The sequence below is a fragment of the Cyprinus carpio genome, chromosome B3 (assembly GCF_018340385.1).
Source record: "Cyprinus carpio isolate SPL01 chromosome B3, ASM1834038v1, whole genome shotgun sequence".
NCBI lineage: Eukaryota > Metazoa > Chordata > Actinopteri > Cypriniformes > Cyprinidae > Cyprinus > Cyprinus carpio.
Window position 1 is genome coordinate 16,167,435 of NC_056599.1, and position 27,639 is coordinate 16,195,073.

Sequence of the window (27,639 nt, forward strand, 5' to 3'; positions counted from 1 at the left end):
AGATTTTTTTTTTTGTTTCAAACAATTTATTAAATCGCAAATGTTCAGTTGTATTCTTACAGCTGTACTGCAAAGGCACAGACAAAATGAGATAAATATACATTAAACGGTAACAGTTTTATAAATATAGTATAGATCAGATCTTTCATGGGTTAATCTGCGTAGAGTTAGAAATGTTCTCTTCTGCAGTGAGGAATTACATAGTACCTTGTTAATGTTTTATCTCAGGAACATGTGAGTTGGTTGCTTGTTCTCTCATTTTGTCAAATGTGTTCCTCTGAAATCTCCAGCCAAAGCATTCTAAACATTACTGTAAGGTAAGCCAACTGATAAAAACATGAAGTGGTTCAGTAAGACAGGTATGCATGTAAAAATGTGAACATAAAAAAAAAAATCATCACCATAACATGGCACAACACTTAAGCTTAGTGCGAATTATCACATTTCTGTGGAAACATACTGGTATCTACTGATCGGTATTATTTTGCTGAAGTTGTGAATGGGCTGACACGTTAAACCCAGTGATGTAAAAATTAAAAACAGTACTTTATAAATGGGAACACGAGTACCAGGCAAACACAAATTAAATACTAGTTGTTATATGCCATCTCTAAATATTACTGTGTCCTAAATCAAACAACATTCAGCTGTTTAAACCGACTAAAAGTTCTAAGGATACATTCTCCACTTCTGACTTGAGAAAACTCAAAAGCAGAAAAGATTGTCTGAGCGCAAAAGATTCAGCTTCGTTCATTATAATGTTTTTTTTTTTTTTTTCGTTTTTTTTTACATTTTTGAGTGCCTTTGATCTCTGAATGCTTCACAGTAGATTCTTTTCTGTGGTAAACCAGACCAGCATGCTTTGCAACATGTAACAGTCTCTTTTGCAAATATTTACTGTTATGCAAATACCACAACACCTGTCCGCTTGTAATGAGGTCAAAGAGTAGTGGTTGGCGTCATACCTCAGAACAAAGTCTAATGTTATTCTGCAGTGATACGTGGTGCTGATAATAAGAAAAAGGGTAAATGTGACATCTGAACACTGTAAGCACTTGGGATGTTTGATAACATTAAAGAAACTTGAGGTCTTGAATTCCAGCAGACTGGATCATCTTTCATCATGCAACAATCAAAACACCAGCACTTTCCATCCAGGGTGTGTGAAGGAGCAGCCAAAGAAAAGGCTGTCCACCACCTGATCCAGCAGCCAATCAAACACCACTTCCCTGTTCCCTGAGCCAATCGTCACCCTCAGCTTGAAGTTTCCACCGTCGCTGGGGTTGTTATTGTTGCTCACAGGAAAGAGGTTGACTACTTCCATGTCAAAGGTCACAGAAGAGCCAACAGTGATGGCTGGTAGCTGGTTGGTCATCTCCTTTCCATTCACAAACACAGCACCTGGAAAATGGAAAGCAAACGGTGACTTGACTTGACGCTAATGTTTCCTGCAGTCGGTGAGTAAGCAGTGCCTCAAAAAATGATTTAAATTACAAATTGCCAAAGTGGGGCTAGTCTGTTCATTTCTTTTAATCAGCTTAAACTATCCATTTCAGTGAATCATTTTAAAATGATGACTTAAATTATGATTCAATTGAGTCATTGCTCATAAATCTCCCAGAGGAGTGTTTATTTAATTGTTCTGGCAATAAACACTAATACTTACCTACTGTACCTAATATTTATGCTTTGTTAAAGTGATTATACATAACGTATATTATTATATAATTTTAGCTTGTGTTCATTTAGTTATCAGTGTGTGGAATTTAAGCCTTGATTATTTCTAGAATTTGACTACTCTTTTTTTCTTTAATTAGACATGTTAAAATCAAAATGATATTTCCCCCATCTGAAAGAAAAATAATTAAAGCCATTTTGGCACAATTTTTTTTTTTTTTCTAGAAATAGTTTTATTTTAGCTACATTTTGTGAAATGTGACAATCATTTGTAATGCTATAAAAGATTTCTATTAAAAGTGACATATCATGAAAATCGGACTTTTCCAGGTTTTAAGTGCTATAATCAGGTCCCCGGTGCATCTACCAACCAAGGAAACGTGAAATAGGTAAACCCAGTAACTTTGTTTTGGTAAGCTTTTTTCTGCAAGCTTATGAAAAAAGAGCGCATCAGATTTCACATCCCTAGTGACGTTGCAAAGGGATCTCATTATAATATTACCGCCCATTAATCTTCCACCCATGGTGCTGTCATTTTGATTTTGCAACAGACAACGGTGTACCAGCTCTAATGCCATGGTGATAGTTTGAGCAATACATGCTAACTTTTCTGTCTTTGGCTGCACAGACAAGCACAGGACACTATTTACAGTCCCAGCCTCAGAGGAGACAACAGAGCAGTGGATTTATTTATTTATTTACTGTATATTGCTGCTGCCACACAGTTCTAAAATAAACAAGCAATTTATTTCCCAGCTGTTTACCTTCACAGACATAACCGAACAACCGACTGTTTTTTTTTTTTTTTTACTTTAACTTTTTAATGTGTTTTTGACGTAAACTCATCTGTGAATGAGAACTTAGTTTAGTACTCATGCTGTGACAGCTGCTTTCTGTACATGTGCACTCAGAAAACCATGTATCAGAAGTTTAAACTAATTAAAACGCATTATTTCAGCGTATTAAACATGATAATCAGAACCAAAAGATGTTTTTTAGCAGGTACAAGCTGTAATGACTAGGGCTGTGCAAAAAATCGAATGCGATTTTCATGCGCATTTCTTCAGTAAAGGCGCTCCTGTGATTAGTAGTATATCTCCAGCACGTGCCTTCAGATCAGGGTTGCCAGGTTTTCAAAACAAAACCTGCCCAATTGCTTCTCAAAACTAGTCCAATCGCGTTTCGTTCCAGGTGATAAAAATACACGTTTTTGGCAGGGCTCCTTTGATAATATTCACATTTTAGGGGCAAAATATCACGTTATTGGTATTGGGGTCGCTTCAACCCGTGAAAATGAAAAACAACCACAGACTTGGCAACATTGGTTGGCATTTACTACACAGAGCCATAATTCACTGACAATCTACACAAAATCGATTTTAAAATCGCAGGCGATTCTTTGTCGATTTTGTGTAGCTTGTCGGTGGACTACGGCTCTGTGTAGTAAATGCCGCTCCACCTGAAACAGTGTTGCCAAGTCTGCGGTTGTTTTTCATGTCCGCGGGTTGAAGCGACCCCAATACCAATAACGTGATATTTAGCCCCTAAAATGCGAATTTTACCAAGGCAACCCTGCCAAAAAAACGTATATTTTATCCCCAGGATGCAATTTTTATCGGGGAACCTCCTGGAAATGCGATTGGACTAGTTTTGAGAAGCAACTGGGCAGGATTTGTTGTGAAAACCTGGCAACCCTGATCTTAACGCACATGCTAGAGATATAATACTAATTACAGGAGCGTCTTTACTGATGAGATGCGCATGGAAATTTTTTGCACAGCCTTAGTAATGACGCAGCTCTATTCTGGAAAAGGGAGCGGGGAGCAGCAGCTCATTTGCATTTAAAGAGACAGGCCCGAAAAAAATGTGTTTCTGCTTCCACTCAAAATAGGCATTTTCAAAATGATATAATAAATGATCTGTGTGGTATTTTGAGCTGAAACTTCCCAGACACATTCTGGGGACACCTATTACATATTGTAAAAAGGAGCATAATATGTCTCCTTTAAAAAAAATGCTGTTCTTTTGAAGTTTCTATTCCCCAAATGTTCGGTTTCCACAAAAAAAAAATCAAAAAAATTATGTATATATTTTTAAAGATTTTATTTTTGGCGTTTTTGCGTTTTATTACTATAGGACAGTATAAAGATGACAGGAACCCAAAGTTGGATAGAAAGAGGGGGGATTGGATCGAGCTGGGATTCGAACTCGGGACGCCTGTAGCGCAATGGCGTTATATGTCGGCGCGCTCGCCACAAGGCTATCGGCACTGACTGAAATATTAAGCAGTAATTATGAAAATTCAGTTTTGCCAAAACAGGAAAATTTATACAAATATATTCAAATAGAAAAAAAAATATTTTAAATTGTAATTATTTTATAATATTACTGTTTTTTACTGTTATTTTTGATCCAATAAATGCATGCTTGGTGAGAAGAAGAGACTTTTTCAAAAACATGAAAAAATGCTAACCGACCTCAAAAATTTGAACAATAATGTATATGCTGAACATCTTGATAAGGTGTATAAATATTATGTTAGTTGAACTTTATTGTCGTGTTCATACCATTAGTGGAGATGCAGACAGCCTGATCCCTCTGCAGTGAGTCTGTGGCAGGTCTGCTGTCCGCACACACACCCAAACTGTCACGCTTATCTGTCTGTCCAGCAGCTGTGATCCTGCAAACAAACAAACAAACGAGAAAGCCAAAAATCAGACACACAACGAGCGAGACATACGATAAGCCTGATGATATGTGTTATTTGTAAAAATGTTATTTGCAATGATTCTGCATCTCTCTGTTGTTTTTTAAATAATTAATTGCTATATGTGTAATATGATCTTAGTCTATTTATAGCGTCCCACTTTCATATAGCCCACATTTGATTTGCTATGAGATTATGTGGAAGAATGAAACGCTGATGTACTTGAAGGTGAGGGTCTGGCCACAGAAGTACGAGGCGGAGTTGGAGTACAGAACACCCCCGAGACCAGGCGATGAGTCATTGCGCATAGCGATGTTCTTCCTACTGCTTAAAATGTAACCATCCACGCCTGGAAGCCATTCTGTCAACACACAATAAAACAACATTCATGAAACACGCTCACATTCCGTGGAGGTGCTTTATGAGGAATTTCCACAGAAATTTGTACCTCATTGACTCACCCTCAAGTAGTTCCAAACCTGTATGAATTTCCTTCTTCTGTTGAACATAAAAGAAGATACTTTGAAGAATGTGGGTAACCAAACAGTAGCTGGTGCCCACTGACTTCCAAAACTACTACTTGAGGGTGAGTAAATGACAGAATTTTCATTTTTGGGTGAACTATCCCTTTAAGACACCCAGTGTAACATTAGAGAATGCTAGGTTTCGTTGAGTCTGTACCGTGGGGTGCGAGTGTGGTGTAGCCGGTCTGCGGGATGCTCCACGGGCTCCATTCGGTTCGGCCCTCTCCTCTGGCACACACACGAAACAGGTGGTCGATGTGCGGGTCAAGATGGAGCACCAGGAACTCGGTGTCTTTTCCAATGTACGCGTCCTCATACTGAGAAGAGTTACCACGACGGTACTGCAACCGGTAGTCCTGCGGGGTGAAGTCATCATCCACCTACACGCAAAAAGTAGGCATTACTAAGAGGGTCATGTGGTGCTGAAAATATCTGATGGACTTGAACCGGGGAGGCCAGACTCACCTTACACCAGCGCACCAGCACACCGCCCGGTCTTTCCACCAGCTCCTCAATCTGGACGGGCGGATGAGAGGCCACGCTGCCGTGCCGAGCCACGTGTGTACGGAACATATGCAGCAAAGAGTCGTCCAGCTGCGCAGACAGACACGGCACGTCCACCAGCGCAGGTACCTCGGGCAGACTGACAACAACATGTTTTTACATATACTGTATCTGTTCATGATTACACATAAATCTTACACAAATCCTCCTGCAAGGTTAAAACAAAGCACATCAAGTAACTTGTGTCCCACTTTGTATAAAGTAGCACAAAACATGCTGACAAATATTTGTATTTATTTATTTATTTTTATTTTTTTTAAGGAATCCCGCACATGGCATGCAGGGGTAAACAAATAAAATCGTGCACACAATTTACTAGGGATGTGACAATATCAAAATCTCACAATATGATATTATCTTAAAATGAAGTCTATGGTACGATATTTATTTGGGGGGGGGGGGATTTTGTACATTTTAAAGTGAAATACTGTAATTATCTGCCATGGAAAATAAAACACAACTGGTTGCCACTTCGTTCCCAAATGTGCGCTAAACTCACCGCACATGCAATAAACGAGTTCAGTGCATTCACTGTGAACTGAGCCATTCTGAGGCATGCAAAACATCGGGTCACCTGAATGAAGCCTGCGAAAGTCAGTCATGCAAAACATCGGGTCACGAAATGATCGCCTGAACAAAGTGCATTGAAACACGCAGTGAATACAGACTTGATGAAGGGATTAAGCCATAGGATCATTCTAAAACACTTTCTAAAAGTCTAAAACACTTTCAAATTAAATATCTTTCAAAAGTGTTTATTCTAAAACACACAAGTTATTATTTAAATGGCATCCATAATGCTACAATTATTGCTGTAATGAGTGTAGGCATGTTAAAACCTGATCCTGGGGTACATTTTAATCATGTAAAATGAATCATAGGCAGCATGGTTTTATAAAGCTAAGCTTGGGTGATTCAGCACACCCCTGCTGGTACGGCTGCCACCTCTCTGTTAAACTTTGAGCAGATGCGTCACAAACAGAAAACAGATGAGTCATAAAATCAGGCATTAGTAAAGGTTAGGTGACATGATTTTTTAAATGAGTGCTTTAGTAATCATGTGAGTAATGTCTTCTGAACTTCAGGAAAAAAAAGCTTTGCTCTGAATCTCCATGTATTCAGTGTTTCTAGACATGAATTGAGAGTGACAGTTTGATATCAAGCTCTTCTCCGTTCACTGACCCAGCTGAGGTTTAAGTGAATGAGTCTGTGTGCTCCTCACCTGTCCAACTGGATCTGCAGGGCTTTCTTAGTGAAGCTGCCCAGCTTGTCCTCCTTCTCATTTATGCCACAGCGGATGGCAGCCTCCCCTGAAGGGACAGTCATATTATTATATTTATAACTGAACGTTAGGGACAGTAAAAATCAAACTGTAGCAAATATAATCAAATGAGCTCTAGAGGAAATTACAGAAACCAATATGTTGTATGGTTTTAGCACTGTTTGTGTTAAACGCATAAACATTTAATCAGCCAACAATTTAAATGATGGCAATTATCCAAATGCCAGGGCTCAGTAACAAGTTTTTTTTTCTTCTGGTCCATATGAGCCAGTAGGTTCACATTTGTACTTGCCCTGTTAAAGGGATACTCCACCCCAAAATGAAAATTTTGTCATTAATCACTTACCCCCATGTCATTCCAAACCCATAAAAGCTCAGTTCCTCTTCGGAACACAATTTAAAAAATATTTTGGATGAAAACCTGGAGGCTTGAGACTGTCCCATAGACTGCCAAGTAAATAGCAGTGTCAAGGTCCATAAAAGGTATGAAAGTCGTCATCAGAATACTCCATCTGCCATCAGACGTGCAATCTGGGTTATATGAAGTGACGGGAACACTTTTTGTAAGTGAAGAAAAAAAAAAAATAATGACTTTATTTCATAATTCCTCTGTCAACGGTCTCCTCTGTGTCTCTCATTATCATCGTATGCTGTGTATGCTCTTCTGTGTCATCCGCACCACAAGGATGTGTTGTTTCTACGTATTTAGCTTTGATTTGAAATAAAACAGCGCATCCCTGTGGCGCAGATGACACAGATGAGCATACACAGCATACGGTGATAATGAGAGACACAGAGGAGACCGTTGACAGAGGAATTATTGAATAAAGTCATTCTTTTTGTTTTCTTCACTTAGAAAAAGTGTTCCCGTCACTTCATATAACCCAGATTGCACGTCTGATGGCAGATGGAGTATTCTGACGACGACTTTCATATATTTTATGGACCTTGACACTGCTATTTACTTGGCAGTCTATGGGACAGTCTCAAGCCTCCAGGTTTTCATCCAAAATATCTTAAATTGTGTTCTGAAGACGAACAAAGCTTTTATGGGTTTGAAACAACATGGGGGTAAGTGATTAATGACAAAATTTTCATTTTGGGGTGGAGTATCCTTTTAATACTTTTAATGACACTAGAGCAAAAACGTACGTATATATATATATAATTTTTTAAATACATTTTATTTTTAGCAACATAAATGTATTAAATGCATTAATTTAATTTTCTTTTGAAAAAAATCATCATAAAACAAAGTATCATATAATTATAAATAATTATTTTGTTTAACACTGGCTCTGAGTTCACCCAAAAATGAAAATGCTGTTATTAATTATTCACCCTCATGTCGTTCAAAACCCGTAAGACCTTCGTTCATCTTTAGGATACAAATTAAGATATTTTTGATGAAATCTGACAGTTTACGGACCCTCCATAGACAGCAATGCAACTACCACGATCAAGGGCCAGAAAGCTAGTAAAAACATCATTAAAGGCGTTATATGATGCGATTTCAATTTTTCATTTTTCTTTGGAGTGTTACAAGCTCTTGGTGCATAAAGAAGATCTGTAAAGTTGCAAAGAATAAAGTCTCATCTCCAAACAGATATTCTTTATAAAAGTTAAGTCAACAATGCCCTCTTAAAACTCCTCGTTTAAACACGCCCCCAAGACTTTGCCACTGATGATTCAAACGTGAGGTTTGAGCAGTGCAGAGTAGCGTCTGTTGTTTGTCATTTCTCTGTTCACAAATGCAGACATGGTTTTATGTTTACGCGGCGTGATTCGCAACACGTAAAAAGACAGTATAAGTCATTATAATCAGTAATTGTGTCCCATCTGGATGCAACAAATGCCTCGTTTGTAATGTGTTTTATTGTTTTTGTCTTGTCATGCCAGGACACACAGCATCACAGTAGGGTAAGGGGCATAACATTTTGGTCACATGCTTGAGGCATTCAGCCAATCACAGGATAGCTGACCAATCAGCATACACCTCGCTTTTCAGATCAATGAGCTTTGTAAAAAACAACATGTTTCAGAAGGCGGGGCATAGAGGAGAAACAATAATGTACAGTATGTGGAAGATAATGTGTTGTTGAACCTTAAACCGCATAAACACATTTCATTACACCAAATACACAAAATAATGTTCTTTTTACCAACATCATATGACCCCTTTAAACTAGTCCATGTGACATCAGTGGTTCAACCGTAATGTAATGAAGCTACGAGAATCCTTTTTGTGTGCAAAGAAAATTTTATTCAACAATTTCTTCTCTTCTCGGGCATGTGATGTGGTATTGAAATGAGGGTGAGTAATTAATGACAGAATTTTCATTTTTGGGTGAACTATTCCTTTAAGCCATCTTTATCGCTGAGCCTTGAATAGCCACATTTTCACACAGTTTGATTAGAGACTTTCAGATATACTTAAATTGCTGCTATTTGACTATTTATCGTACCAATGACATAGTCCTACAAGCTGACATAGATGATCCTTGTCTTGCACAAGGCTAAATCTAATTTTCTGATCTGATAAATACCTTCTCATAACAAATGATGGTCTTTACATACTTTTTTTTTTACTTCCATGAAATCAGATTAGTGTGCCTATAGATGAAGAATAACTGTAGCCCTAGCAATGACTGGCCAGTCTCCCTTCCATTGATCTGACAGACTCACCCTCTCGGAGCAGCTCATCAGCTGTGCTGACTCCATGCTCAATGAGCTTCTGACAGTCATCTAAGGGACTGACACTGTCCAGCTCGATGTTGTCGACCTCTTGCAGCAGAGCGCTCAGCCTCTCGGTCAGCAGTCGACTCACTGCCGTCTGTAGCTCCTGAAAGTGCCGCTGCAGAGCATCGCGCGTCTGACTGGCACTGCCGCGCACCTGAACAAACACACACACAACATTTACATACAAACGTATCCATTGCATTGAGTTTCTGAGGACAGTTCAGGAAAACATTTCCTCTGTAAAGCTTGATAAATGCACATTTCCTCAAAGCACATGCTAAAAAGAGATTTTGACACTGATTTTAAGAAGTAACTTCAATCTACAACATTCAGACAGGACTTTTTCCTAACAATGTTTGAATTACAATGATTGACAGATGTGATCAGTTATGGCCTGTAATTTCATAACTGGTATTTTCCTCAGGATGCTGATGAGGTTGCACCATGTAGCACAAGATGATCTATAAATATGTTAAATTACAGTAAATAAAAAAGTGTGTATTTTCAGTAGCCATTACTCCAGTCTTAAGTGTCACATGATTCTTCCGAAATCATTGTAATATGCTGATTTGCTGCTCAAGAAACATTTCTTATTATCAATGTTAAAAACAGATGTGCTGCTTAATTTTTTTGTGGAAATTTATGAGGATTTATAAATGAATAGACAGTTCAAATAACAGCGTTTATTTAAAACAGAAATACCTTATAACATTATTGTTCAATTTGATCAATTTAATGCGTTCTTGAAGAGTGAAAGTACTAACTGATCCCATGATCCCATAATAGCTGAAAAAGTAAGTCACATAAATGTGCCACTGTCTTGTTCTGTACATGAAGTGTAGGTCTGAAAGCGGAAGTGGTGAAGTCAATGGCACATTTCAATTTTCTTGATGCATCTTTCAGAATAACTGCTTCACCTTCAGCAAAATGGAGCCAAGAGTAACAGGAAGCCTGGCGGTTTTCAGAGTAAAAAAAAAAAAAAACAGTTCCTCTTGTGAGCATGAAACTTGCGCTTGCAAAAGAAGGTTAGCTTGGGCTCTTCGATGTCACATATCAATGAACATTTGTATGTTCATTGATACATGCTTCAACTGAATTGTTGACCAGTACACTATAGCTTAAAAGCTAGTGAACTATCACACACAAGCACTCTTCACACTCACATAAAAGGAGATTTTAAAGGCAAAATTACGCTCATGAGTCATATTTCTGGAATGAGGAAAATCTCATTCCCTTATAATCAGTGAAACGCAACATAGCCGTGGGCAAAAACACGTTGACAGAAACACACACAACAGACCGCAGTGCAAACGTGTTGACTATTTGCACCATGGAACTCGACAGACTGCCGTCACAGTGTGTGTAGGTAGAGATAACACCCTGTCGTCCAGGAAGTGGGAAGAGAGTCTAAAATAACACTGATAAAGTGGTGCAGGATAAATGGATGAAACCCAAAAGAGACGGTGTTATTAATCAACATTAGTGGAAACTTCCAGGCTTCGCTTTGTTTGTAACTGATGCAGGAAATGCTTCTGTCCAGAGACGTGCATCATTCCTCATACACTGAAGTCTTATCAGGATCAATCTGAACATTTCGAGCCAGGACAGAATCCTCTGCCTAAATATTGTTATTCGTGACAATGCGCTGCCAGGTTTATGTGGAGGGTGGAGGCAGGATCTCAGGGCTCTGCTGCTTTGGGTTTTTGTGGGGGTGACTAGAAGTGCTGACTCCCCATCGCAGGATGTTTAGACTTAGCCCAAAAGTGCTGGATCTCTGTGAAATGTATAATGTCAGATGCACACGACACACATGACACTATGGGTGGGAATCAGCAGGGACTTGGCCAGATATACTGATATCTGGGTCAAAGTAGAATAATATTCTTGTAATTCTTTATGTTTAGTGTAATATGGTTTAAAATTGTATTTGTAGCCTGTTCTGAGTTTGGAAAAATAACTGCAACAGCCATTTACCTTCCCATTAAAGCCCAAAATCATGCTTGTTTACTGCATAGCAAATCAAAAAATAAATAAGTGTTAATTATTATTATTATTATTATCATTATTATAAAATTATTTCGATCAAACACATCATAGTATGTATTTCCCATGTTCTGGCTAGTGGGTTACAGGCTTTGGGAACAGTGGCCATTTGTAGGTTTTAAGGAAGCGTCTGCGGCTAAGACCTAGAGTCACATTTAAAGAGGAAGTAGACTAAAAACCGCTAATGTCAAAGATGCAACATCAAACTTAACCAATGACCAGGAAGCTTCAGTTCTTTTAATACATTAAAAATCTCAACACAGATGAGCCTCTTCAACTGGAGGCTGGTAGTAGATCTACTCATGCAGAAAAAAAATGTAGTTTGACCATAAATGTTGTGTCCTTGCTGTGAATAACGGAGCATGTGATATGATCATATCAGATGGGATGCACATATGGGATCTCCCTCAGACAGCTACACATGCTGTGAGGTTAATCACAGTACCGTGGGACATCACGCAATCACTAGTCAATGATCCTAAAAGTTTGGTTTAATTCTCTGTCCTGAGCAGGATGTGAGAAGTGAGAGCTTAACCATTCTCTGAGTTGACTGTCTCATATGAAGAGCAGGAAATTACAGCCTTGTTCACGCTCTGAATAAGGCTTTCTGGGAGGTGGGGGGAGGAGGAAGTTGGGTAAGATGCCAGAAGCCTAGTCTGAAGATAACAGCGAGCAGCAGGCCGGCTTCACATCCTACAGCCACCCCGGGAGACGTGCGGCATGAATCAGCCCTTCTGTGAGCTTCCTGGCACAGAGGATCCGACTCACTTCACCGAGACAGCGGGAGTATCATTTACCCTCGCTCTCTCAAAAACACCCACATATGTCACTTTATTTGGTTACTTTGTAGGGAACCACTACCTTTGTGAAGCTGAAATGTTTCTGGCGTTTTTTTTACAGTGTGTTTGATGATGTTGTTGTATTATTTTAGGCAACAGTGCATGCTGGGTGAGATCAATAGCATTTTCATCACTGTCTCCATGGGTTTAGCTTGACTGGAACAATGTGTCCTAACCAGACGGGATGAGATAAAGAGAAAACGGCGATCTCTTCCATGTAATTCTGTTTTTATCGTAGCCAGCCATGACTGAGACAAGGGTTAAGCAAAAGAGATAAGATGGGATTATTTTCAGCTACTTCTATTTCTATTCTAGCCAGAGTTATGTGCCATTCAGAACTGAATGGATGGATGGATGTAATATTTAATTTATATAAATAGCCATATTTTGTTGTATTTGATACATTTCACAACATATTTTTAGTGTTGTTATTGTTGAAACTATTGCTGGGCAATGATTAATCGTGATTAATCGCATTCAAAATAAAAGTTTGTGTTTATATAATATATACGTGTGTGTACTGTGTATATTTATTATGTATGTATAAATACACACGCATGCATGTATATATTTAAGAAAAATGTTATGTTTATATATTAAATATATTTATATATAATATAAATTATATGAATATAAATATATACGTGTAAATACATGTAAATATTTTCAAAATACATACTGTATGTTTGTGTCTTTATATATAGTATACATAATAAATATACACAGCACACACACGTATATATTATATAAACACAAACTTTTATTTTGGATGCGATTAATCATTGCCCAGCAGAGTACTAGTTTTTGTTAAATGAAATAAAGTTGAAATAAAACAAAAAATTACCAAAAAATAAATCTAATTGAAAATAATGATAAATATTTTTATATAAATAATACAAAAATAACACTACACAATTTTAATTTTAAAGACCAAGGTGGAATAACATTAAATTTCCCAGATAACCTGTTGAATTTCACAAAATTATAATTTAGGTGGTAAATTCCAATTAGAGCTTTCTGTAAGGTGTCCCCAATTAAATTAAACTTATGAACTGAAAAATAGCCAATTCTTAAATTCTGAATTGTGCCCAACCCTGATTTCTGCAGTGTCACCCTGGGCTGCTCCACGCACTGTGAAATATAAAATACTAACAGATATATGAAATATTTTCTGATTGGCTGTTATTGTCACGTTGCACAGCAGTTTTGGTGAGGACTGACACATTGCTTGTTGTTGGAAACCTATTTATTCTTCCGGCAGCAGTGCAGAGAGTCAGTGCCGTACCTGTTTGCGTGCCTGGCTGAGTCCATGCAGTCTCTGCTGTAGCTCGCTTCTGTAGTTTTGGGCTGCCTCAATGCTCTCCTTCGCCTCCTGCAGCAACGCCTCTGCCTCTATTGACATCCTTGCTGACCTCTGCAAAAGCACAAATATCAAGGTAAAGTGTAGGAAAACATTTCCACTGATAGAGATAACTTTGACTTTGGGATTAGAAAACATTCGAGAGAAAGGCTGAAACCCCCAAAAACCCCGCCCATTTCGGAAAATGTCACGCTTAACAAAGCTAAAATAATAATAGCAGGAGTATGAAATTCCACACAGGCCAAAAAACAGAGGCTGTTCTTCATGCTCATTAAAAAAAAATTACATCAAATTTCTGAAACCATCAGGCCATCGTTTCCATGTCATGTGGATGTGAGGAAGCGTGTTTTGAATCATAACAACGCATTCACAGCCTTATCTGTTGACGAGGATGATGCAGTCAAGTATAGTTATGACTAAAAGGCTCAGACGCTATAACCTTAAGAAACCACATCCATGTCAACTGTCACAGCAATGCAAAATCACAGGAGTCATGGAAATGAACCACAAGACCCGATGAGATGAGATGTGCGCTATAAACTCACACTACTAAAATTAAAGCAGTGAGTCAAAGAGCAGCACAACAGTGTGAGCCACGGTTTTTGATAGGATGATATCAATCTGTGTGACACTCGACAAACTGCTGTGCCTGCTGTCTTTGTGCTGGCTCAGGTTTAGATAACAAATGTGCGAACAACACAAAATTGATACGCAGATCTATTCTGATAGGGTCTAGAACAACACAGAACAAAACCAATGCTAAAAGATATAATATTTTAAATATAGCCTTTCCGTGTTAACATCGAAATGCTATGTGTCCAAACAAACTTTACAGTATTCTGTTGCAAATTCATCTGTCACATGCAAATATGGCTAATAATTCTTTGAAAATATTTTACCTAGTGTTTGCTCTGTCACATCAAGGACAATAACTAACACAACTATAATGATAAAACATACAGTTTCAAAAGGAAAGCTGTCACTGGGGCAGTACATTTTCAAAAGGTACACCTTTTAGCACCTAAAGGGTACAGAAGTGTACCTTTTGAAAAGGTATCGCCCCAGTGACAGCTTTTGTACCTTCTTTTTTTCTGAGAGTGTATGATCAATGTTTTTTAAACATTTTTTTGACCAATTTTTCCATCTAATGAATCAGAAGCTTGAGCATTTAAAGAGGCAGACGTCATAACTGCAACACACGCTTATAATAAACACAACGCTGTCATGCTCTGGAGTGGATGCTAACATATGGAATTTGTTATAGTTGTTATTCTTGGTCTGTATAGGCCTTTAGGCTGCTAAATCACATTTCTGCTGTTGTTTTTGCATTAAAGAGGTTAATTTTCTGATGTAGCAAACAAAGCTGATAATTTTGCAACTCATGCTAATATTAATAAGTTAACTTTTTTTTATTTACTCTTGTACAATAAATAAATCTACTATATTGGGTCACCACTTGATGTAAAATCTGGATCTCGAAGCAAAAAGATATTTGCATTAAAAAGTATTATGTTAATAAACAGTTCTCACGTCTTTACTGATCAGTGGATCTGTTTTAAGGCTAGCATGCTACAATGAAACCACTTCCGCTGAAGATGAAGTGAAAGCAACTGCACTTTCCTTATATGTGCCCATGTGGCTAAATTCACAAGCATGACCGAACCTACTCATAGACACCACCCTGAACTAAAACTTCAGCTCAACTTCTGTCCGGTAGTGCCTGTGTAACACTGGTGTCATTGTGCAGGAGAGAACAGCTGCCTATTTGTTTACGCGTGTAAGTGAGCACAAATACCAGACCGGTGCATTGGCAGCAAGCTATTCAGTTTACCTTTGTTTAACATAAAGATGCTGACCTTAGTGCATCAGAGCAGAGAATGAACCTGTGCTTAATTCTCAAAAACACCCTTTCATCTATACACCTGTGAGAGAGAAACCTAAATAACAAAATGTGACCTGCACCAACAAGCCTGTAAGTTTCCACAATCATCTACCTCATGATCAACGCCTAAAAAATGTTATGAGCTGCAACTTGCAACAGGGGCATATTTATAAAATTTTGACATTTAATGATCAAGGCAAAGGGAGGGGTTCTCCAAAATCACAGTCTAATCCTCTGATTTAGCAGCAGGGAGCTCATCCAGACTGGGGTTTGTAATCTAGGCAAAGAGCATTAAGGCAAGCAATTACATTATCTGTTGCTCTTCCAGAACCCTTTCCCACAAGTGAATTCATCAGGAAGAACAGCAGAGGGACACGAATGACCTAGATCCAAAAAATCTGTTGTCAAAAGACAATGTTGGGAATTCCAGTGTGAGATGTCTCTGATCTGAGGATCATGTGTCCTACTTCACAATCTGTGACCTTTCACTGAAAAGGGCCATGGTTTAAAGATAAGATGCATTTAAACAAACAAAAGTGTTTATAAACTATCAGAGGTCTGCTGCCCATCAGCATTACAGTTATGGTCTAACATAAAAACATGTATTTCTCTTTTGGTCCAATCCAAGCATTACAGGACAGTTATGTAAAGTGCAATAATTCTCTGTTGACCACACTGATGCATCTGACACACTCAACATGTTTATACATGTCCAAAACAGTAGAAATGACAGGCAGATGAGAGCAGAGCAGTGCAAATATTTAAATATTAAATATCAATATCAGTTTTATATATATATATATATATATATAATATCAGTTTTATATATATATATATATATAAACAACTAAAACGTGTAGCAATAATGTTCAAACTCAAAAAGCAGTAGTTCGTGGGGCTCTTCTGTGAGGATCGCCACACCAACACTCATCAATTTAACTCATCAGAGTTTTACAGTAAGCTCTCCAAACCGCTTCACCCACAAACCTGCTCGCGAAAAGACAGCATCTCTTCACGTAGCACTTAAAAATGAACTGTAACAAAATCTATCATTAAGCGATTTTTGCTGTGTTACCTTATGCGATCCTGTCTTGTGTCATATTAACTTGCGCCGCGGAGTTCCGCCATTGACGCCCGCGCAACAGTAAAGAGCTCCAGGCACATATTTTCACTTTGATACAAACCTGTCATCCAATCAGATGCCGCAGTGCTGTGTTTTCCTCCTGTCTGCTGTCAGCTCTAGCCAATCAGAGGATTGAGCCTCACTTAACCCCGCCCTACCTTTTTTCTTAAAAACACAAAGCGCACGCGAGCGTCGGTCTAGAGGTCCTTTGGCGTCAAACAACAAGGGAAGGTAACTTTGTGTTGCTCACGAAATAAGAGCTTCTACTTACACAGATGTTTATTGATTGTGAACAGTATCAAATCCCAAGACTTTCAGAACGAACATTTACAACCAATGCGTCACAATGATGAATACAAAACTCACTGTGAATATCAGAGAAGGCTGTTTAGCTACAGAGATGATTTATTTAATATCGCCTATTAAATCAATAATATGTCAGCTTTGGAATCTTGTGATAAATTATATTGCTGCTGTGAAAAGAGAGTAGATCGAAATGGTTTGCATGTAGTCTATGTGAATATGTAATAATTAGTAATTCATGTGGGGTTTTCAGTGGCTGTTTGATGTTAGAGTAAAGTTGGAGGGTTAGGATCAGGTTATGCATTTACTGTGTTGGTGTCAAATATGTGCACTTGTTGAGAGGTTTGGTAGCTGCTTTGTGTGGGCAATGAAAGCCATTTATACCCATACAGTGTTATTATGTGATGACTCATTAAATGCATGGTATGCTATGATATGAACTTTTAAAGCTTGAAATAACTCTGCAATGCCAAAGTACTTGTATAAATACAAAGCCCTTTTATTACGGTGTTTTTGCCTCTAAATTAAATTCTTATAGGGTTTAGATATAGCTGCCGCTTGCCTCACTTTAGCAACAGTCCTTCTGGCATGTCTTCTCCCCACCTCCATCCTCACTCCTTTAAGATATTCTGCCCTATATACAGTAGCTATCTTCATCCATTTAGTAGTCTCACAGGGAGTAACTTGGAGCTTGAGTTGATCCTCATCCTTGAGCTCCTCCTTTGTGTAAAGCAAGCACAATACACTTTACCAGTTATGAAGTAACATGAACATCATATTTATTCTTTAGGCAAATGTACAATACCACCAATGTTCCCACTATTTTTTTTTCTTGCTGAGCAAAACTTTTCTCTTCATTCTCTTTCTTATGAAACCTGTAAACCGGTTTCACCAGTTCCAACTCTATAGCGGTTTGCCCAAGGATTGCGATTCTTTCGTGTTTACTAGAATTCAATCAAATGGCTTTCCCAGCTAATTATGGGTTGTCATGTGACACACAGCAGCCACAACAGCACTTACGTTTTATTTATTTTTTCCTTTTTATTCGAAACATTCCCGAACACATTAACTGAATTATCATGAAATATCTTGATTCTCACCTTTATAGATTATGTTGATCTAGTGGACGATGGTCAAAGTAACCTATAATGTAATCTATTAACTATGCATAAAAAAACTGTCTGTTTACTTAATTAAAAGATATGGGTGTCATGCCATGACATTTTTAATACGACTGAGTTTATATTTAATGTGAATTTAACACTGAAAGTTAATGTGAATAAAAACATTGCAAGTTAGGCTACTAATCATCTGAGTCGGTATTGGCGGTTTTGAAAATTTGGGAGAGCCAGTTGGATTAGGAGTTGGGTACCTAAAATTATTTTTATATATGAGAAAAGTGTTCAGCGTGGAAGCACAAGTGGTTGCTGTGGTGTTTATTACCGTCTGCGTTGAAAATGCTTGTAGGAAAAATAGGGCCATATGATTTCTGTGATGCAGAAAACAGGGACGAAATTCCGGAATCCATTCATAAAAAATGTATTTACTGTGTAACGCAGATGGTCATATGAATGGCACAGACTCATGGTTGTGTAGCACTTGAAAAGGGTTTGTTTAATTCTCATTGCAATTAAAGATAGACAATTTTATTTTATTTTTTTTTGCCTTCATTTGATTTGTATACAAATTTAATACGTTAAGTTGTTTTTATAAATTCAATTCATTAGATATGTTTTTTACTAAACCATTAAAATGGAATGCAGAAAATTTTTAATAGGTTTTGGGCCCTAATAATGTTTTTGTTGTTGTTGTTGTTATTACACTTAAACAAGTTTCATGATTTCAATTAATTAGACATGCTTTTGATTAACATTTATTATAACCATCCAGAAAAAAATTAATATTGATTTTAATAAATGGGTTTAGAGAAATTTTAAATTGGAAAAGGGTTTTTGGAACTTAACTTGGGAACAATTAAAACAGATTTCATAGTGCCCTACAAATGAAAATATCATGCATCTGAAGCTATATTTTAATACTAAGCGGGAACAATTAAAACAGATTTCTTGTTTTAAATGGTGACATCATTTCTGTGAAGGACCCAAGTAGAGGATGCATGCGCAGTTACTTTCCACATAGGCACACTTTGTTTGGTTGAAACAATCCTCAAGCATGTAAATGTATAATTTCCTTCAGTTCAGTTTAAATTTGTAATTAAAATAAATAAATAAAATAAATGTATTTTAAACTTTAGAATTTAAACAACCTTGCATTGTGTAGACAATTGCTTATAGGGCCCCATTCCTGTATTTTGCCTGCATGGGGCCTCCAAATCACTTAATCCACACCCCTGCTAATCATATCACTTTCGTTGTACAGAAAGAGAGCAAAGAACATTTACATGATCAAAGAACGTTTTCACTGACAGTCTAGTTCGAGCACTCTCAAAAACTCTCATTAAAATCACTCAAGCTGTTTACTAAGCACTATGCACTATGCACTATGACATTATTATCTTACAGATTCGTACACACATTTGCACTTTGTTGTTTGTGACGAGAGAATTCGCCAGAAAGAGGTATTCAGTCAGCGAGCAAGTGAAGAAAACACCGGCATTTTAGCAATGACTCCTCTGAACACCTCTGATTTGTCATTGCATTCATAAGCTCAAGAGCATCGTGTGTGACTGGTTATAATGCAAAGCTGTAAAAACCACGCCGGTGTGATTGTATTAAATATAGAAAGTATTATTATTATTATTATTATTATTTTGTTTTTATTGTGTTTTTTTTTTATTATTATTATTATTATTATTTTACAAAATTTGTTTATGGTAAATGGTTGCAATCAATTTTAAATAATCTAATTTAGTTGATTAACTTTCAGCAAAATGTGTTTATTTAAATGTAGCTTAAATAAATTGATTGCAACCACTTACCATAAAAAATTTAGTAAATTCAATGAATCATTTTTTTCAGTGAAAATCCACTTGGATCAAAAATCTGAGGGGGCACGTGCAAAAAACCCCCAAAACAAAACAAAAAACTAAAAAAATGGACAGCTGATTTGTAATGTGCTCAGTTAACACTAGATGTCTACAAGTGTCATATAGCATCTTAGAACTGATTTTCTATTATGTAACACTGGATGGCGCTGGATCACAGTCAGATGTTGTACAATGTGCAGGTATTAATGATGTTGATGATTAGGGCAAATTAGTCATTAGTATCATCATTCATCATCATTTGAAATTTAAAGATTTTTTTACACAATAAAATGACAAAGGGATAGTTCAATTGTCAACATTTACTCTCCCATAACCTATATGACTTGCTTTTGTGAAACAGAAGATATTTTGAGAAATATCTCAATTTTTTAATTTAGTGTTAAGTAGCTGTGAATACAGCATGACAGTCATGACTGGATTCTGCTCTGAAAGAGGGTCAGTGTGCTTTGACTGGGATATAAGACTCATAAAGAAACCCCATGTAGTTGAGACAATAACTATGCAGGCATTCAGGGAACAGTTTTGTTTTGTAGGCTTCATGCAGCCATTTTTGTACCCTACTTTGTAATCTTCAGGCTCCTTCAAACTGAAGAAATAACAGCATTTGCTGGATTTGAGAGGTAAGAAAAACAAAACTAACTAAGTGTTATTTTATGTTCTTTTTTAACTTCTAAGAAAAGCAGAACCAAGAAAAATGCCATGAATCATAGCATCATAGACAGTGCAGGTCTGAAATGCTTAATCTTGCTCTTGGAAATTTACTTTCCAACAGCCATGGAGATAAATTGGGAAAATTAATTTAGACTATGTATTTTATGGTACTAGTAGTTTTTTGTTTGTTTGTTTTAATACATTAATCAAGTGATTAATCCAATAGTGGCAAATACACTTTAATATTTTATTATTAAACTAAATTACTCCTAACTCGTTATACAACTTAATCCAGTAGAGACATAAAACCAATCACTAAAAACTAGTATCAGTTGTTGTTAGTTAGTAACATTTTTTTATGTGATTTATGTGCTTTATGCACATGTAATGACTAGTAAATGGCTACTTTACCAATTTTTGAAAATGGAATAGATACTTGCATTATTGTACTAATAACTATTAGCGACTATACTTCAGTTCGATTTTCAGTTCAGTTAATTCATTTATATAGCAACAACAAAACATTGACCAAAGTGCTGTACAATAATAAAAATGATTCCACAAATAGAAAACAGCAGTAGGCTATACCAGATAAAACACCAAAGACAATACAAGCGGAAACCAATGCCTCAATACACTGCAGTCTCGAACGCTAAACATCAAAATTGAGCCTTCAGACGTCTTTTAAAAATATTTAGAGTAGAAGCAACTCTAATGTGGGAAGGAAGACTGTTCCATCTTTTTGGAGCTGCCACCGCAAAGTCCTGATCACTCCTTCGCTTGTACCTTGTCCTCTGAACAATTAAAATAGATTGGTCCGAAGATAAAGACCTAGCAGGTTTGTGTACCTGTAGGAGCTCACACAAGTAAGATTGAGCTAATCCATTCAATGACTTGTATACAAAATCTAAGAGCTTAAAGTCAATCCTGTACTGGACTGGCAACCAGCCCAGAGAATGATCCCACTTGCGAGTCCCTGTCAAAAGCCTAGCAGCAGCATTCTGTAGTGATTGCAAACGCTTTAGAGTCGTTTGACAAACACCCATATACAAGGAATTGCAATAATCAAGCCTCGCAAACACAAAGGCATGGATCACCTTCTCACAATCTTTAAAAGAAAAGAAAAGAAAAAATATTTAACAACTGCATTTATCTGTTTATCGAATTTGAGGGTATTTTCAAATAATACCCCTAGATTTTTGACTACAGGTTTACAATTTTAAAAATGTTTTTATGAAAAGAAAATTACAGGTTTACAAAAAGGAGTTCAGGTGCATTAGGACCCCCAAACCAAACAAGTTCTGTCTTACTCTCATTCAAATGTAAGAAGTTCTATAGATCTTCATTACAGGCTGCTAGTGACTACTGGATTATTTACAAATTCATTATAAATTACAAATTAAGCATAAAACCACATATAGCCTACTAGTTAGTTTCAAGGACTAAGTTAACGGGTTTCCATAGTGCTCAGAATTACGTTTTTGTCCTGGTGCAATCCACTTTTGGCACGTCGATGTAATGTACAAAACAAGATCGTTACAAAATTTCTAGTGCCAGCTTCAGGACAAGGTAGATTTCATCAGCATGTGTTATGATAGGTACAGCAGTGCATAAACGCATGTGGCTGTCAGCACTGGAATAGGGGTTGTTCCTAAAATTTAGGACCGCCCTCTGGATGAAGCGGAGCCATTTACCACAGCAATGTCAGCCCAATCCGAGGCTGGGGAAATGCACATTGCACGCTCCTTGTGTAGACCCATGGCAGCACAGAAAATAACGGTGCGAGTACTACGGAGCCATGGCACCGCCGACTGATTCGTCTCCAGCACAGCCTCACGGATCCCAGGAAAAACCGCTCTTGGGAATTTTAAAGAAACATTGATTTTGCATTTTCGAATGCATCGCATCAGATCCGCTCACGCCACCAAAACGTGATTGGAGCTGGTTTATCTGATAATGGTTTTCTAGAATAGACTGTTCAGTTTTGGCCATCGCAACGCAGACTGAAGATCTGGTGCGTTAATCACAAGTCCGTCACCGTGGTGCTTAAAATACCCTGTAGACACCGGAATACGAACATCTGTGATTCGCAGGACCCAGCTGCACCAGCTCTATAGTATTCCAGCATCCTTCCGCCACTGTGCATCATCATCATCATCCTCATCGCGCCCTGCAGCTCCATCGCAAGAGGGAGGATCCGCAGAGGAGCTCTCCGGGCAACACTTCACACACATTCAGAGGATGCTTTGGATGTAAAATAAATAACGATGGGGAAAGATCAGGAATTACTGCAAGCGGTGAAGACTGAGGACCTGATGACGGTGCAGAAGCTCCTGCAGAGGCCCAAACCCGGGAAAGCAAGTAGGTTTTGCTTGATTCAAAAAAACATTTACGTTATTGCTTGCCATGGTGTTATGGCTTATGGAGGCAAGAGAGATCGTGAGTAGTTGGATCTACTTTCAGATGAGAAGGCAAACACTTGCCCTACCCTTTAATTATGGCAAGAGTTGTTTAGATTTAACGCAAGCTGTTTGGAGATCGCAAAATATGTTGTGTTTTGGGTGCTGATGTCCTCATCAAGCTTCTTAACTAGCTTTACCATCAAGGTCAGTCATGCTGGTGCACATCTTGGTTTTGGTGGTCCAGACCAGTATGGAAATTCATTACTTGACTCTGAGCTGGTCTTTTCATCAGGAGAGAGGGTTCCCAATGTGATTATGGAGCACAACCGATCCTGATGAACATCACATCTGCTTGAATTCACGGTTATCAATGATAAATGTAGCACCCCAAAAAGTTATTCACTTGATTTGCAATGTGCAAATTATTCTGATATATAAACTGTCGAAAAGGGGCGTTTTTGATGTAAATGAGTGGTGTTTGTGCATGAGAGTTATATGAACATTAATGAGCTTGTTTTGGAAATTAATGTCTTTCAGGAGGCGGAAAGTTCTAGACTTGGATGTCTGGTAAACATTAAATATTTTTGTAGTTGAGAAATAATAAAATAACAAAAAAACAATTCCCCAGTGAGACCCTGATTTGCTTGGCAAATCATATTTTCAGTTGAAAAGCAAGCGTGAACATATATATGCCCACCTGGATTGAGTTTCTCATTGATGTTCTGCTTTGAACACCACACACTGAGGTGGCTGCATCTCAGAATGCATTGTGCTGGCCTGCTTCCTATCTCCTCCACCACATCTGTGACATTATCAACAGCGTCTCACACAACAGCTCGACTGAGATTTCTTTGTCTTACATGCCTGTCTGCGCCGAGTGTGTTCGGATTAGAATAACCCCGGGGGCTCAAGGAAGAGAGCCACGGCCGTCACGACGCTCCTCTGAGTACCAGGCTCTGTCTCGGCACTCCTCTCCTTTCCCCCCTCTGCCTGTTCTCCAGTGTGGCAGCAGCACACTCCTGCTCGGCTAAACACTGCCCCCTGTAATGATGGGGTGAACGAGCATGAGGTGCATCCACATCACTGCACTTTCACAAGAGAGAGAGGAACGAGCTGCCAGTGAGCTTCATCACTTGGCTTCGTGCCACCGAAGCAACACAGCTTTATTCTGTAAACTATGACAGCTTCTTGGCACTGAATGTGTGTGAGACTGACTGTGATATAATCTTGGAGTATTATGTCTTTTATAGTCGGTTGTTTCAGGTCATGGTTTGTTATTGTAAGTCATTTCACTTATATTATGAAGAATATAGGTGCTTTGAGAGCTGCTTTCATGAAAATCTGTGTGGAGTTCACATGTTTATTAAATGCAGTAGAGCTTTACAGACAAGTTAATGCATTTCACACAAAAACAATCAGCTTCTTCAAACAGAGAGTGATGCGCCTTTGTGAAAGTGTTGGGTGGCTTAAAGCTCAGTAAAGCTCCACCTCTGTATTGGAAACACAAAGCTACCCAGAAGCCAATTAGTTCCAGTCACAGCAACTGCAGTCTCCTGCTTGACAGTGATTGGTTGGGCTGGATGCTGTCTGGGCTCTGTAACAAAGTTTTGGTCAATTGACTGAAATATTGTACCTGCTTTTGTTTTGTACAAAAATCCAATTATGATAAAAATCATAGCTTTTTTGTTAAAGATAATATTGACTGTAGCTTTGAACAACCAAGCGGCTGGTAGCAAGACCTTTTGGCTTTGAGAACATTTTGGTATATACCAAAATACTTCTGGAGATGCACATGATTCTTAAACATTGAAACATTTACAGAAGACGGCAGATAGTGGTTCCTTTATACATTTGTAAACATTTTAGTATTAATTTAGAGGATATTCCTGGCTGGTTCTAGTACATTTACATTAGTACAGCATTTAATTTAATTACAAATGACCTCATAGTGAACAGAAGTAGAAAATAATGTAGCAGCATTGTGCTGTAGAATTACAGTTATTATCTGTGTATGGAAGTAATCTGTCATTTCTTAGTAACACATTTAAAGATTAATTCTAATAGTTTGGTGTCCTGTGCTGGTGCTTAGGTTCCCAGCATGCACTGTGTCATTAATAAATTTACAGGTTTATTTTTTGGTTGTAATGCTCAGTAATGTTTAAATCTAAAATTGTTTGTTAATTGTGAGATTTGTATGCCGTTGTCCAATTTAATATCCATGTGTGACTTGGTAGTGCATACTTCTGTACTGTCTGTATTTATGTATATTAATGCCACATTGCATGTTTTGATCTATCTTAAAATAGCATGCATGTATCTTGCAAAATATTAGCAGTATGATGATGAGAGTTCAGAAAACATCATAAAACATCCCCCAAAAACTGACACGAAGCTGCTGGCCAAGCTCATATTTGCAGTCACTGCCAGTCAATATTAAGAAGGTGGCTTGGAGCCCTGTAGCTAATCCAAGTAATCATTACTTCCACTGCTTAGTGTGATGATTGAATTACAGTGCAGATGGCTTTAAGTGAGTCGCAGAGAGAGAGAGAGAAAGAAAAGAGGAAAGAGTGCTGGGAGGGAAAGCAAGGGAAGCAGAAATAAGACTGTGGAAAGCCATCAGTTACTCTGACTCTCGTGCAGATGTCTCACACCGAGGCATTTGTTTCTCAGTGGGGGTGAACCTGTTTTTTTTTTTTGTCCATTAATCTGCAGTATCGTGATCTGCATACGGAGGTGTAAGTGTGTATATGAGCCCAGAGGGAGGGTGAATTGGAAAGAGTGTTTCCAGACGATATCTGCACAGCATTTTTCCACGTATCCAGCACATTCTCCACCTTTTCCACAAGCATTCGCTGCAGAAGCCTACAGAAAGAACATCTGGAATACAGTATATCTTATTGCAGTAAATTGCTGATAGTTTCATTAGAATAAAGCGAGTGAAACATTGCAGAGCGTGACTCGACATACTGATGAAGACATGACGGGATGGGTTATCTCTTCTCCACCTCTACAACCTGTTCACATATCCCAGCAGCAATTAGAGCCGAGCTATTTTAGCAGTCGAAACATATGGGGTCCCTACGGAGAAAAAACTCAGATCGTTGTAGGCCTCGCTCATTCTGCTTTCCTATGCCGGCTTGATTCTGGCGTTTTGGAGTGAAATAAATCTGGTAAGAAAATGAATGCTGTAGGGGTGAAGTGCTAGATTGATGGATGACTCTCAGCTCACCGAAGTAATGATACTGTTGAAATTGGTAGGATGTGGTTGGAGAATGTTTTTTTTCTGCATATTTATAAGCTCAGAGCTCAACGGGATTGTCAGGTGGATGGAAATCCTCTGCGGTGGGTATCCATGGAGATATCTGACATATGTGTGTCCATTCAGGACCAGTGTAAATGGAATGTGAGTGGTTGACATGACACAACATGATCTATCCAAAGATTATATAACAAAATCAGAGTTCAGTAAGCACTCAAAGCATCAAAATATTAATTTGCAGTGATCCTCCGTGATGTTTTCTCTTTTCACAATTGAAAACGAATGATGAAATGAAATTCTAATTTTAAAATTAAACTATATAAAAGCAATTGGGTCAGCACAGGAGTGTGAAAGTTTTGTTTTTGTAGTGAACGTTTTTGGTATTGTATCAGAAACTAAGCCATATGCATCATAAGTTAAATTAAAGACATACATTATTATAAAACGTCCTAACTTGTTTGTTTTGTTGTTGTATTTTTTGGTATTGTATGTGCATCTAATTTATAAGTAATGAAATTATTTATTTAAGTAATGCGTAATTTAATTTCAAAATTGAAATTTCACAACCACGATTTCTTGTGGTTTCTTAGTTTCTTATTCTTTTATAGTGTAATTAAATATTATTTAGTATGATATTCAAAATACATTTTCAAAAGTAAATCATTAACACTTTTATTTTAGTAATAACTGCTAATTAGTATGTGAAATGTTTTCTCTCTGTCATTTTACAGTGAGGCTCAATTCAGTAACATTATTTAATGCATGAAATATCATAAACTAACAATAAACAACTTTTTTCAGCATTTATTTATCTAGGTTAATGTTAACTTACTGTTGTTCTTTGTTAATTCATGTTCCTTCATAATGCATCAGTGTTAATTGATAAATGCATTAGTATATGTTGAAATGAACATTAAACAGGATTAATAAATGCTTTGAATGTATTGTTAATTTTTTTAAATTTCATTTGCTATTTCATACTGCATTAATTATTGCATTAACTAATACAACTTCACTGTTTTCTTACTAATATATACAATATATATGCAGTTCTACCACACCAGATTTTAAAAGTTGCAGTTGTAGTTCAAAGTTATCAGGTATCAGTATGTGTAAAACAACAATAGTTCACTGAGAGAATGTCCTGTTTTTGCCTTGGTCCCCTGGAGCATTTACAGCACATGACCTTAATCTGAGGACCTGACCCACATAATCCTTAAGGTAGAGGGGGCGACAGAATTCTTAAGCACATTAACTGTTGCTGATTCCTCCCAGCA

General features: G+C 37.6%; 2 protein-coding genes across 15 annotated transcripts in view; one reads left to right on the plus strand and one right to left on the minus strand.

Annotated features, from left to right (window-relative positions):
• Window positions 1-3: 3 nt before the first annotated feature.
• On the minus strand, window positions 4-16,823 carry LOC109058279 (cytokine receptor-like factor 3). Its single transcript, XM_042719928.1, has 9 exons — window positions 16,693-16,823; window positions 13,661-13,789; window positions 9,440-9,647; window positions 6,695-6,782; window positions 5,374-5,551; window positions 5,066-5,288; window positions 4,607-4,745; window positions 4,245-4,357; window positions 4-1,401 (listed from the first exon to the last, which is right to left on the minus strand). The coding sequence occupies exons 2-9, from the start codon at window positions 13,775-13,777 to the stop codon at window positions 1,133-1,135; spliced, it is 1,335 nt and encodes a 444-aa protein (XP_042575862.1). The 5' UTR covers window positions 13,778-13,789; window positions 16,693-16,823; the 3' UTR covers window positions 4-1,132.
• Window positions 16,824-22,394: 5,571 nt separating this feature from the next.
• Window positions 22,395-27,639, plus strand: part of LOC122136503 (caskin-1-like) — an 85,931-nt gene continuing 80,686 nt past the window's right edge. For 6 of the 14 annotated variants that reach the window (XM_042719929.1, XM_042719933.1, XM_042719932.1 and 3 more), the window contains exon 1: window positions 22,395-23,062. In XM_042719929.1, the coding sequence (XP_042575863.1) occupies window positions 22,969-23,062 (94 nt within the window). In that variant the 5' untranslated portion in view covers window positions 22,395-22,968. The remainder of the gene's footprint in view (window positions 23,063-27,639) is intronic. The other 8 variants (XM_042719935.1, XM_042719936.1, XM_042719939.1 and 5 more) reach the window with 3 other exon arrangements.